Source organism: Ovis canadensis, chromosome 12, assembly GCF_042477335.2.
Source record: "Ovis canadensis isolate MfBH-ARS-UI-01 breed Bighorn chromosome 12, ARS-UI_OviCan_v2, whole genome shotgun sequence".
In the NCBI taxonomy this organism is placed as follows: Eukaryota; Metazoa; Chordata; class Mammalia; order Artiodactyla; family Bovidae; genus Ovis; species Ovis canadensis.
The window spans coordinates 65,252,601-65,267,149 of record NC_091256.1 but is presented as its reverse complement, the minus strand read 5'-3'; the positions used below and the strand labels follow the sequence as shown (position 1 = coordinate 65,267,149).

General features: G+C 43.6%; 1 protein-coding gene across 1 annotated transcript; it reads right to left on the bottom strand.

Moving 5' to 3' along the window:
* Positions 1 to 1,179: 1,179 nt before the first annotated feature.
* LOC138415847 (PRAME family member 12-like) lies at positions 1,180 to 6,906 on the bottom strand. The gene is made up of 3 exons (XM_069544392.1): positions 6,620 to 6,906; positions 5,671 to 6,243; positions 1,180 to 1,753 (listed from the first exon to the last, which is right to left on the bottom strand). Exons 1-3 carry the CDS (start codon positions 6,904 to 6,906, stop codon positions 1,180 to 1,182), a joined length of 1,434 nt encoding a protein of 477 aa, XP_069400493.1.
* Between the last annotated feature and the right edge of the window lie 7,643 nt (positions 6,907 to 14,549).

Genomic DNA, 14,549 nt, shown 5'->3' with positions numbered 1-14,549 from the left:
GCTTGTTTTGCCACAACTTGATTGTATCCATAAGGACCACTACTTACCCATGATAGGCATGGAATGGCGAGAACCAGTATTGTTTATTGGTAGTATGGAAAACATCTTGCAGAAGTGGGGACCCGTGCTTGTGGCAGTGAAGCACACAAAAAGGAAAGAAACTGCAACTTATACACCGACTGATAGAAGTATGAATACCCATGTCAAGCTCATGGCCTGAGTCAGCAGTGAAAGCCCTGTAAAGAGCTCTTCACTCCAGTTGTTTGCTGGACACTGAGTATGTTCCTCTTTGTGTATATTAACCCACTGAACAGCCAAAGAAATGAGCAAGGAGGTAAGAAATGCTGAAGACAGAATAAAGAAATTTCAGGAATGTAAGGTTTTGAATCATGGACAACACAGTGTTTTGTTTTTTTTTTTTAATCACAAACTGGAAATATTTAGGACATGTAATAATATATCGGGCTTCCTTGGTGGCTCAGAGGTTAAAGCGTCTGCCTGCAATGCGGGAGACCGGGGTTCGATCCCTGGTTTGGGAAGATCCCCTGGAGAAGGAAATGGCAACCCACTCCAGTATTCTTGCCTGGAGAATTCCATGGAAGGAGGAGCCTGGTGGGCTACAGCCCACGAGGTCTCAAAGAGTCGGACAGGACTGGGAGACTTCACTCACTCACTCAATAATATATCAAGGAGAACAGCAGTTGGTTTTCAATAAGCATCTCTTTATTTATTTATAATTAATTTTTATTGGAGTAGGATTTCTTTACAATGTCCCATTAGTTTCTTGCTATACAACAAAGTGAATCATATCTATACATGTATCTACTCTCGTTTTAAATTTCCTTCCTATTTAGGTCACCAGGAAAGTATCTTTATTCTTGACCATTTCTGTACATCCATCTCCCCCAGGGATAACTGCAACATGTGGGGCTCAAGCATGTATTCACCTAGGTTCATATTTCAGATTCTAGAAGCCCATGTCCCTGAAAGTTCCATCCCTGCCAGAGTCTACATTTCCTCCTGAAATACTGAATACCCCCTCCACTGTTGCCTTTCCTTTTCCCATTCACATTGAGAAGATGTCTGAAACCACAGCTCTCTTTTCCCTTCATGATGTCCTCATATTCTAGATTTCAGTTTCCAAGTGTCCAGAAGAAAGCTTTTAATAGAGGCAACTCTCTAGGCAGGGGCAGTACAGCTGTATATAATGGGCTCCAAATGATAGCATATATTTTCACCACAGTGAAGACAGGGGCTGGGGCTAATCCAGATGATCCTGGGACGTCCTAAGTCTCTCAGAATCTCCAACAGCTGAGCCCGAAGCTGGGCAAGTCTCGATTCCAAGAGAATACCCTGAGACCTGTAACTCTCCTGAGGGGCAGGATAACGTTCTTGTGTTAAGCAGGGCAGCCCAGTGGTGTGTCGCAGCAGCTTCTCCATAACGGCCATGGACAAGAAGTTCTCACACAGGCTGAAGTACCTGAGCTGGGAGCAGCGGCTCAGGGCAGGCAAGATGGCCTCCAGCTGGGAGTCCTGGATCCCACAGAGATCTAAGTCCAGTTCCTGGAGGGTGGCTTCAGCTTTCTCCAGCAGAATGTGGAGGAGCTCAGGCCGAAAGTCAGTCATGGTGACACCACTCAGATCTAGGCCCTTTAGCTGACTGATGTTTGGGATCTGGGACAGGTGGGTCAAGTCTGATTCTGTAAGCCAGCAGTTGGTTATTGACAGGTTGTTCAAGGGGGACTTCAGGCACCTGGGGAGAAACCAAACAGTTTTTGGAAACTGAAGTGCCAGGTTGCATACTGGTGATAGACAAATGGTTTCTATGGTACTAACGTTAGTCAGGCCATCTCTGGAGGGTCAATACACTGATTGTCCATCTCATTGTAGGCTAAGTCCTATCATCTTCACTGTGAGACTGAGTTACTTCACAGAATCTAGAGAGTGCTCTCTTCTCATCTATCAAGCAGAGTACAACATATTTTACTTCCTTATGGGGATGAATGAAGATACTGGAATGCATAAGAACATGCTATGAGGAGAGCCAGAGAGAGTCTCTTTTAAGTGTGGACATCACTGAATATTAGTGTTGGGTGATGAGATTTAAAAATGACTTCAGATAAGGCTTCCTTCAGTCCAAGTGTGAACTCTAGATGCCACTATCTCTGATCAAGTGAGGTCCTAGGGAAATATACATAAGGAATCAACTTATAAAAGATCCCACAACATGAAATATGTTGCCTTCTAGAGGGGCTCATTTATATCCTTGCATTATCTACTGACTTTCTATCACTTTTTATTACCCTTTTCTCTCAGTTTAGTTAACAAACATCACCTCCAGAACCATGCTTCTCCCATATATCAGTTAACGTATCTGGAGCACAAAACACCATATTATAGACAGGGATACCAAGGGAACATTTCATGAAAAGATGGGCACAATAAAGGACAGAAATGGTATGGACCTAACAGAAGCAGAAGATATTAAGAAGAGGTGGCAAGAATACACAGAAGAACTGTACAAAAAAGATCTTTATGATCCAGATAATCATGATGGAGTGATCACTCACCTAGAGCCAGACATCCTGGAATGTGAAGTCAAGTGGGCCTTAGGAAGCATCACTATGAACAAAGCTAGAGGAGGTGATGGAATTCCAGTTGAGCTATTTCAAATCCTGAAAGATGATGCTGTGAAAGTGCTGCACTCAATATGCCAACAAATTTGGAAAACTCAGCAGTGGCCACAGGACTGGAAAAGGTCAGTTTTCATTCCAATCCCAAAGAAAGGCAATGCCAAAGAATGCCCAAACTACTGCACAATTACACTCATCTCATATGCTAGTAAAGTAATGCTCAAAATTCTCCAAGTCAGGCGTCAACAGTATGTGAACCGTGAACTTCCAGATGTTCACGCTGGTTTTCAAAAAGGCAGAGGAACCAGAGATTAAATTGCCTGCATCCATTGGATCACTGAAAAAAGCAAGAGAGTTCCAGAAAAACGTCTGCTTTGTTGACTATGCCAAAGCCTTTGACTGTGTGGATCACAATAAACTGTGGAGGACAGTGTGGAGATTCCTTAAAAAACTGGAAATAGAACTGCCATCAGTTCAGTTCAGTTCAGTCTCTCAGTCATGTCTGACTCTTTGCAACTCCATGAATCGCAGCACGCCAGGCCTCCCTGTTCATCACCATCTCCTGGAGTTCACTCAGACTCATGTCCATCGAGTCTGTGATGCCATCCAGCCATCTCATCCTTGGTCGTCCCTTTCTCCTACTGCCCCCAATCCCTCCCAGCCCGACCCAGCAATCCCACTCCTGGGCATACATACCAAGGAAACCAGAATTGAAAGAGACACATGTACCCCAATGTTTACAATAGCCAGGAAATGGAAGCAACCTAGATGTCCATCAGCAGACAAATAATAGGAAAGTTGTGGTACATATATGCAATGGAATATTACTCAGCTATTAACAAGAATACATTTGAATCAGTTCTAATGAGGTGGATGAAACTGGAGCCTATTATACAGAGTGAAGTAAGTCAGAAAGAAAAACACTAATACAGTATATTAATACATAGATGATGACGATGACCCTATATGCAAGACAGCAAAAGAGACACAGATGTAAAGAACAGACTTTTGGACTCAGTGGGAGAAGGCGAGGGTGGGATGATTTGAGAGAATAGCATTGAAACATGTATATTATCATATGTGAAATAGATTGCCAGTCCAAGTTTGATTCATGAGACAGGTGCTCACGGCTGGTGCACTGGGATGACCATGAGAGATGGGATGGGAAGGGAGGTGAGGGGGGTTCAGGATGGGGAACACATGTTCACCTATGGCTGATTCATGTGAATATACGGCAAAAACCACTACAATGTTGTAAAGTAATTAGCCTCCAAGTAAAATAAATTAATTTAAACATTTAAAAAAAAGAAAGAAAATTCTGAAAGAGATGGGAATACCAGACCACCTGACCTGCTTCTTGAGAAATCTATGTGCAGGTCAGGAAGCAACAGTTAGAACTGGACATGGAACAACAGACTGTTTCCAAATAGGGAAAGAAGTACATCAAGGCTGTATATTGTCACTCTGCTTATATAACTTGTATTATTTATATTATATAATAATATTAGAACTTATTTAACTTATACATGATGTATAGAGTACATCATGAGAATTGCTGGGCTGGATGAAGCACAGGCTGGATCAAGATTGCCAGGAGAAATACCAATAACCTCAGATATACAGATGACACCACCCTTATGGCAGAAAGTGAAGAAGAACTAAAGACCTCTTGATGAAAGTGAAGGAGGAGAGTGAAAAATTTGGCTTAAAACTCAACATTCAGGAAACTAAGATCATGGCATCTGGTCCCATCACTTCATGGCAAATAGATGGGGAAACAGCGGAAACAGCGACAGACTTTATTTTGGGGGGCTCCAAAATCACTGCAGATGGTGACTGTAGCCATGAAATTAAAAGATGCTTGCTCCTTGGAAGAAGAGTTATGACCAACCTAGACAGCATATTAAAAAGCAGAGACATTACTTTGCCAACAAAGGTCCATCTAGTCAAGGCTATGGTTTTTCCAGTAGTCATGTATGGATGTGAGAGTTGGACTATGAAGAAAGTGCTGAAGAATTGATGCTTTTGAACTGTGGTGTTGGAGAAGACTCTTGAGAGTCCCTTGGACTGCAAGGAGATCCAACTAGTCAATCCTAAAAGAAATAAGTACTGAATATTCATTGGGAGGACTGATGTTGAAGCTGAAACTCTGTTACTTTGGCCACTTGATGCAAAGAACTGACTCATTTGAAAAGACCCTGATGCTGGGAAAGATTGAAGGCAGGAGGAGAAGGGGACGACACAGGATGAGATGGTTGGATGGTATCACTGACTCAATGGCATGAGTTTGAGTAAACTCTGGGAGTTGGTGATGGACATGGACGCCTGGCATGCTGCAGTTCACGTAGTCCCAAAGAGTCAGACATAACTGAGCAGCTGAACTGATGGGGAGTTTAGAAGAAGTTCACTGAGGGCACAAACCTTGTAAACATGGAGCTTCTCTTCAGGAATGCTCTGATCTGATGTAGTTTCCCCACTTCAATGTCCTTTTTCCTTACCCATTTTTATCATTTCAACATAGACACCTCCACAAAAGGAGGAAATTATAAACCCTGGGATGCAAACATCCCAGTCAGTACTCTGTACCTCCCCAGCAGGGTGTCCCACTGCTGCTGCTGCTGCTGCTGCTGCTAAGTCGCTTCAGTCGTGTCTGACTCTGCGACCCCATAGAGGGCAGCCCACCAGGCTCTTCCATCCCTGGGATTCTCTAGGCAAGAACACTGGAGTGGGTTGCCATTTCCTTCTCCAATGCATGAAAGTGAAAAGTGAAAGTGAAGTCACTGAGTCCTGTCCAACTCTCAGAGACCCCATGGACTGCAGCCTACCAGGCTCCTCCATCCATGGGATTTTCCAAGAAAGAGTACTGGAGTGGGGTGCCATTGCCTTCTCTGACAAGAGCCACTAGGCCAGTTTAACCCTCTACCTAGATTAGCGTGGTTATGGGATATCACATTTAAGGAGAGTGCAACAAAGGAGACAATGCTTTTGACATTTTAGGGTTGTGTTCAATGTTACCCAGCTAGTGGTCTACTCCTACCTGAGCATCTGGTCCAGGAAGCCTTCAAGGAATGAGGGAGAGTCCAGATGGAGATCCTGGAGGTGTCCAAGCCTCAGGAACTGAGAGGTAATTTGGACAAGGTGATCCTGCTCCTGCTTCGTGAAGGCAGACAGGTGGATGGGGGAGAGACAGAGTCTCTGCAAATTACTCATCTTTCCCAGGAGAGAAGCAAATGTGGCCAGGGTGGAGAGATGCCAAATGCAATTCACTTGCACCTCCTGGATACAGTCCAGCTGCACCATGCTCAGGACCTTCACAATATTTTCCATTGGCATTGAAACAATCATCAGCTTCTTACAGCAGAGATGTACGGATGCTTTTCTCTGCTCCACCCACCTAAGAAGGTAGGTGAAAAAGTTATCCAGGGTCCTTTTCTTCAGGCAAAGGTCTATAAAAATCTTCAGTGGAGCCAAGTGCCACTTTGCCGTTGAGCTCTGCTCAGCCACTGGTGACATTCTTGAGCTCGAGCACTCATAACTGCTGGCTCCAGACCACATTCTCCAGAAGTTCTGGCCGGTATTCCGTAAATCTAGCACCCGCAGTTTGCACCTCCTAGAGGAACAAGGAAATTGATGAGGATGTATCAAAATACACACAGGATGAAAAAACAGCCTAACAATTTAACAACATCCTGCCCACCTGTGCTGTAACTTAACATTTCTGACATCATGTGCTGCCTTGTTCACTGCCCTCTCTGCCTCACTATCCTCCATGCCCCTTCCCCTCTTAATCTTTCTGGTTCTCCACTTTAGTATCTCAAGGCTCTTTGAGGAGGTAGGAAATGTTTTTCAAGTTCCAGAAGGTACTTCCTTTAGCAACAAGGCTTCTGCATTACCATTTTCAGACCCCCTTCCACCCACCCATTTTCAACCCACCTATCTCCTCTGGGACATCCAAGATTTTATCAAGGTGCCTTAAACACACTCACCTGGAATAAACCTTCTGGGCCAGCAAACCATCAAGTGCTTCCAGCACTGCTTGCAAAGGCCCCATATGAGGCATGTCAATCAAGCCTCCCAGAGGCAGGCGGACAAAGGGCCAGGCTTGCACCATGGCCTTCAGGGTCTCTATGTGTCTCGCGTGGAATGCCTCCATGAACAGGGGTGGAAAGAGCTCTGTGGGAAGATCCTCCAGAGCAGAAAAGGCCAAAGCATCTTCCCTCAGCAGGTGCTTTCCTGCCAGGTCCAGGAGTCTGGATGGGTTCTGGGCACTCATCTTGACTCTACAAGAAAAGGAATCCTGTAGAAACTGCCAAGGCACAAGGCATCCATCTCAGGCCAAGCAGAAGCACACATAAGACATTCTCTCACCCTTTCAGAAGAACCTACTTAGGGCCAAGGTCACTGGTCTGGCAGGGATGGAATTGCCTCAATCAGCCCATGTGACACTCTGGCCTCAATGGGCACAAAGCTATAACTCTTTACCTACTGGTTTCAGAACAAACCTCTCACAAGTACCAATGAGGAAAAAAGACAGTCGCTAGCCTGTTTAGTAACTCCATTGCTTTGCATGATTCAGGTCCCACTAGAAAGTGAATGCCAACAAGCCTGAGAGTTCACTCCAAACTTTATTTGGGGAAGAGTTTCAAACAATCTTTTTGAGCCCAAATCAGTGAGAGTCATATGGACCAGCATAGCCTCCAACCTGAGGTACCTCTAACATGAATACCATTGCGTTCAAAATATTTATTTTAAATTTCATGAAATACAATTCAAAAATGGATGATTTTCATTAAAAATACCTCCTTTATAAAGTCATTTTAAATTGATATCAACTAAAGCACAAATTAAGACATTTGAGATTGAGGCAAAACTACACTGCTAAGCAAAACTAAAACATGAAATGTGTTCATGTGAGAGAAATAATTATTTGAAAGCCCTGACTGCATCCAGAGATACATGCTACCCTTCAAGATTTAAGCATGAGTTAAAAAGGGTGTCCTTATGAGGACGGTAACTTACTTCTCTGGTGGGGCTGGTGGGGCTGGTGGGGCTGGTGGGGCGCTCAGATCTCAGATGTTGTGGAGAACCCAGTTGGTATCTCTAGAGCAGGAAGATTCTGCATCTCTTTTCCAGTGCTTCAGACTTTTATATACCTTTTTATTCCCATCATCCCTCTGTCCCACTACTAACCCAATGAGAAAAGGACACCTGATTAGATTACCAAGTGCCGATTGGATCATCATATTTCTGTAGGTTAATTGATTGAATCGGATACACATCCAGGAGACAGAGGATGATGGGGTTGCTGAATAATCAAGGACCCATTCACTGATTCACAAAGACATTATTCTAGGTGATATTAAGGTAGTAAAAGAGGGCTTCTCTGTGGCTCGGTGGTAAAGAATCTGATGGCGATGCAGGAACATGGGTTTGACCCATGGTCGGGGAAGGCACCATAAGTCAAGTAACAACTAAGCCCATGCACCACAACTACTGAGCCTTTGCTCTAAAGCCTGGGACAACAGAGGGTAAGATGGTTGGATGGCATCACCAACTCAATGGACATGAGTTTGAGCAAGCTGTGGGAGTTGATGGTGGACAAGGAAGCCTGGCCTGCTGCAGTCCATGGGGTCACAAAAAGTCTGAGCAACTGAACTGAACTGAATTGAACTGGGAACTGAAACTGCTGAAACTGATGCTTTCTGGAGCCCATGCTCTACAACACAAAAGGGCACAGCAGTGAGAAGCCCATGTGTCTCAACTAGAGAGTAGCCCCCACTTGCCTCAACTAGAGAAATGCACGCTCAGCAACAAACCTAGCGCAACGAAAAATAAAATATAAAAATTTAAAAAGATAGTAAAAGAGAGTGGATCAGAGGAGACAGTGTCACCTTACTGTTTTTTTTTTTTTTTCTTCCTCAGAAAGCTGGGATCAGCACAACAAACTGCAGAAAAAGATTAAAACTAAGATGTGAGATGAGGATGAATCCTGTGAATCCTGTGATCAAGGCTTATTTTTCAAGACTGAGAGGCACTGAAGGTGGGCACTGTGCGATCTTTGGGAACTTGGAGTCAGAGAAGGAATAAACCTGGGTAATTCCCAAATAACCTTGCCATCCAGAGGCAGCTGCTACCAGGAGAGGTTTGCTTGTTTGTTTCCTAATTTTTCTCACTGAGGACATTTTCCAGAGGGTAAATTTCTCCAACTATTTTTCAGGGCTGTTTCCTCAAACTTCAAACTTTGCCAAGTTCAACACAAATTCTGATCAAGCTAATGCCATTATGTACAGAAATATAATTCTATTTTTCTTGTCATAAATACCAGCACCTTTCCTACACTCTATACAGAAGCTCTGATTAATGTTTAACTTTCTACCATATTTAAGGATGACTCCCACTTTGGGCTGCATCAGACAAAAACTCCTTTGAAGTTTAAGATCACACATAAAGGGAGACCCTTTCTCCTATCTCCAAGAATTTTCCATGCCTCTCTCCCACCCAATTTACTTGATGCCCAAACAATTCTTACATACTACTGGCCACTAAGGTGAAGACTCTTTGAAGGGTGTTCTCCCTCTTGGTCACTTTGGGGAAGACCCCTTTCACCACATTTCTGCCATGGTAAACATAGCCTTTGCATAAGAAGGGGTTTAACTGGATTCTACTTAATAGATGTTTTAAATCCTGGGCCACCAATCCCTTTTATTAGTAAGAATGATAAGCATAAACATCTCTGTTATGGAATACAAATTGAGTGAGCCACCATGTGGGAACTTTTTATGTACTACTTCAGATAACCTTCAGGGAAAACCTAAACCTTACTCAGATTTTCCCCATTCTAGGCTAGTGAACAGAGGTCACTGCTAAGTAGAGTAACCTACCCGTTTCTGTGCAGAGAATAAATAGCTGATGGGATCAGAAGGACTCTCCCAAGTTGCCAGGAAACCTAAACATTGGAAAGGACTGTCTGAGAGACTTCACTTGATACTAGCAAAAATTTGGAATTTGAGAAGTCTAAGCTTGGGATGTTCCTATAGGATTACAGCTTCCATGAGATCCAAAAGGAGCATTGGATCCAAAAGGAGCAAGATCCAAAAGAAGTGAGAGGCTCACCTTTCATTCCCTTGCAGTCAGCACCTCTAGTCCAGAGATAAACAAATGGGACTTCTAATCTACTTAATATATGCTAGTAAGTGTGTGAAGAAAAGGGAAGCCTCTTACACTATTGATGGGAATGTAAATTGGTGCAGCCACTTTGGAATACATGTGATCTGGTCCAGCAATCCCCATTCCCAAGCAAATACCCAGACAAACTAATAGTAAAAAATTCACAGCATCATTGTATACAATAACCAAGACGTGGGAAGAACCTGAATGTCCACTGACAGAAGAATGGATAAAAAATATGTGTGTGTGTGTGTGTATATACATATATACACGATGGAATATTACGCAACTATTAAAAAGAATGAAACAATGTTATTTGCAGCAATGTGGATGGACCTAGAAATTACCATATCAAGTGAAGTAAATCAGTACAAGAAAGACAAATACTATACAATATCACTTATATGTGGAGTGTAAAATATGACACAAATAAGAGCTCAGTTGGTAAAGAATCTGCCTGCAATGCAGGAGACCCCAGTTCTGTTCCTGGTTCAGGAAGATACACTGGAGAGGGTATAGGCTACCCACTCCCGCATTCTTGGGCTTCCCTGATGGCTCAGCTAGTAAAGAATCTGCATGCAGTGTGGGAGACCTGGGTTTGATCCCTGGCTTGGGATGATTCCATGGAGAAGGTAAAGGCTTACCCACTCCAGTATTCTGGACTGGAGAATTCCATGGACTGTACAGTCCATGGGGTCACAAAGAGTTGGACAGGACTGAGGAGAAACCTGTATGCAGGTCAGGAAGCAATAGTTAGACCTGGACTTAGAACAACAGACTGGTTCCAAATAGGAAAAGGAGTACATCAAGGCTGTATATTGTCACCCTGCTTATTTAACTTATATGCAGAGTATATCATGAGAAACGCTGGGCTGGATGAAGCACAAGCTGGAGTCAAGATTGCCAGGAGAAATATCAATAACCTCAGATATGCAGATGACACCACCCTTATGGCAGAAAGTGAAGAACTAAAGAGCCTCTTGATGAAAGTGAAAGAGGAGAGTGAAAAGGTTGGCTTAAAGCTCAACATTCAGAAAACGAAGATCATGGCATCTGGTCCCATCGCTTCATGGGAAATAGATGGGGAAACAGTGGAAACAGTGTCAGACTTTATTTTTCTGGGCTCCAAAATCACTGCAGATGGTTTCTGCAGCCATGAAATTAAAAGACGCTTACTCCTTCGAAGGAAAGTTATGACCAACCTAGATAGCATATTGAAAAGCAGAGACATTACTTTGCCAACAAAGGTCCATCTAGTCAAGGCTATGGTTTTTCCAGTGGTCATGTATGGATGTGAAAGTTGGACTGTGAAGAAAGCTGAGCACTGAAGAATTCATGCTTTTGAACTGTGGTGTTGGAGAAGACTCTTGAGAGTCCCTTGGATTTCAAGGCGCTCCAACCAGTCCATTCTAAAGGAGATCAGTCTTGGGTGTTCTTTGGAAGGAATGATGCTAAAGCTGAAACTCCAGTACTTTGGCCACCTCATGCGAAGAGTTGACTCATTGGAAAAGACTCTGATGCTGGGAGGGGTTAGGGGCAGGAGGAGAAGGGGATGACCGAGGATGAGATGGCTGGATGGCATCACTGACTCGATGGACATGAGTTTGGGTGAACTCTGGGAGTTGGTGATGGACAGGGAGGCCTGGCGTGCTGCAGTTCATGGGGCTGCAAAGAGTTGGACACGACTGAGTGACTGAACTTAAGTGAACTGAACTGAGCAACTCAATTTCAATTTTTCACAAAACAGAAACAGAGTCATGAATTTAGAGAACCAGCAGACTTATAGTTGCCGAAGGCTAGGAGTATGAGGGAGGGAAGGATTGGGAGTTTGGGATTGGTAGATACAAACTATTATATATAAGATGTGTAAACATCAGGGTCTTTCTGTATTATCCTATGATAAACATAATGGAGAAGAATATAAAACAGAATATGAATCAGAAGAATATGAAAGAGTTGTACTCAGAAAGTATAACTGAGTCACTTTGCTGTACAGTAGGAATTAAACACAACATTGTAATTCAACTATACTTAGAGAAAAAAAAAGAATCTAGGGCTTCACTGGTGGTCCAGTGGTTAAGAATCCACCTTGCAATACAGGATCACCAATTCGATTCCTGGTCCAGGAAGACCTCACATGGAACTCACAGGACAACTAAGCCCAAGAGCCCAAACTGCTGAGGTTGTGCTCTAGAGCCCTTGAGCTGCAACTACTGAGCCCATGGGAAGCAACTACTAAAGCCTGTGCACCCTAGAGCCTGTGCTCCAAGACAAGAGAAGCCACCACAATGAGACACCTGAGCACCACAATGAAGAGTAGCTCCCATTCACCCCAACTATGGAAAGCCCATGCAGCAATGAAGACCTACCACAGCCAAAATAAAAATAAATTACTTACTTAATTAAAAAATCTAATTCTCTGAAGAAAACTTATGGGCTAATCTGAAGTCTACAATAGTGGCCAGTTTCCAAGTTGGTTATAATATAGGACTTGTGGGAATCTAGGGGAATTCTGAAGGACCTTCCTGAATTAGCAACAATCTGTTGAGGGAATTGTGTCTAAGAAAATCAGAGACAGACATAGGTTTTAGTGGTGAAGACAAATTTTATTCAGGACTATGGCAATAGAGGAAAAGATACCCCATCATGTAACTGGGTTTCACTCACAATTCACCAGATACAAGTAGGGATTCACAGCCAAGAAGCAGTGTGTTTTGGGGCTGGCAAATTGTTGAGAGGAGACATTAGGTTTGAGAGGGATTCTGGCTGAACCAGAATAGATTTCTTGGTGAAGAGTGCCCAGCATGATACCGGTAGTGGGAAGTGAGCCATTTTGATCAGATTTTTCAGGGGTGATCAATTATCAATGGTAGAAATATTTACTGAACTGACTTAAAATTCTTGCTCAAACTGGGATTTTAGAAAAGCATCCACAGACTATCCTAGAGGATGGTTCAGGAGCCTGAATATATTTTGGTCAAAAGAGGGGTGTTCTCTGTTGAGAGGATTGTGTTAGGGCACTGGGTGGACTGTGCTGACACTAATGTAGTGAAGTATGTGGCCAAATTGAAAACAGGCAAGTCACTGATGATGGGCAGGGAGAGCACACAGAGGTCACATGGGACTTGGAATGAAGAGTTGATCCTTTGAAAGATTTGCATGATCTGATGATTTCTTTCTTGTTCCCCATGATGTTTGCTTGGAGATGATGTTGTAGTGGACAAACAAGCAGGAAAGAGGAGCAGGTAGAGAGCTCAACCTGTATCCTGGCTTGGACAGAGCAGCTGTGTTGGAGACCCACAGAGGTAGACAGTCACAAGAGCCACGATATCAGTGGCAGTTTGCAGGACACTTGGATGTGGCTGTAGGGGAAACAAAGAGAGGAGGATGACCACTGGAGTGTTAATGGGTCCATTGGAGTCTTGTTCTCTATATATGATGATGCGTTGCTATGAACTGAATGTTTCATCAGTGTCACCATCAATGTTTCATCAGTCTCCATCTCCTACTCCACCTCCCATACACACCACACACACCCCACATCTTGAGCCCATATCATGAAGCCTTAGTCCCCACTGTGGTGGGATTTGAAGTTAGCTTTGGAAGTAACTGGGCTTCCCTGGTGGCTCAGACAGTAAAGAATCTTCCTGCAATGTGAGGGACCAGGATTCAGTCCCTGGGTTGGGGATTTCCCCCTGGAGATCCCTTGGAGAAGAAAATGGCAACCCACTCCAATATTCTTGCCTGGAGAATTCCAGCGGCAGAGGAGTCTGATGGGCTACAGTCCATGGGGTCACGAAGAGTTGTACATGACTGAGTGGCTAGCACTCACTCACTTGCTCAGGAGGTAACTAAGCTTTGATGAGGAGGTAGAGTTGGAGCTCCATGACAGGTTAGAGCCCTTAGAACCAGATGAAGAGACCTGAGCTCCCTGCCTCTCCACCAAGTGAGGAAACTAGGAAGCTTGTTCCCTCCACCACCTGGACCTCACTGCCTGTTGATCACAGTTATCCAGGCTCCATAATAAGAAGATACACATTTTCTTTGTTTAAGCCCCTCAGTCCCTGTTATTGTGTTATAATAGCCTAAACTGACTAAGAGTGGAATAGAAAGAGTGTACAGGAAGGGGAAAGGTCTTTGTACGCTCATGATCATTTTCTCATGAAAAAAATTACACAGAACACATTAAGAAGTTGGTGCTGTCCATAGTAGGTTAAAGTACAAGTCATATGATAAACTTTATAATGTAATCCACGACATAAAATTTCTTAGGAATATAATAATCATTCTTTCATTCATTATTACAAGTCATGTCTTATAAATATGTATCATATTCCCATATCCACTAAGCCTAGAAGAAATTTATGAAGTGAAAATTGCATGGATCCAGTTCTTGTGTAGGGCTTCCCTGGCTCAGATGGCTCAGATGGTAAAGCATCTGTCTGCAATGAGGGAGACCCAGGTGTGATCCCCGGGTTGGGAAGATCCCCGGGTTGGGAAGATCCCCTGGAGAAGGAAATGGCAACCCACTCCAGTACTCTTGCCTGGAAAATCCCATGGACGGAGGAGCCAGGTGGGTTACCGCCCATGGGGTCACAAAGAGTTGGACATAACTGAAGGGACTTCACTTTCACAGTTGTGTAAATGAAACCCTCCTCACAGGATTAACAAGAACTACTAATTAATAGATGTTCTTGAGTATGCCTCAGAACAGCAGAGAATGGAACAGCTTATTTAAGCCTTCCTCTT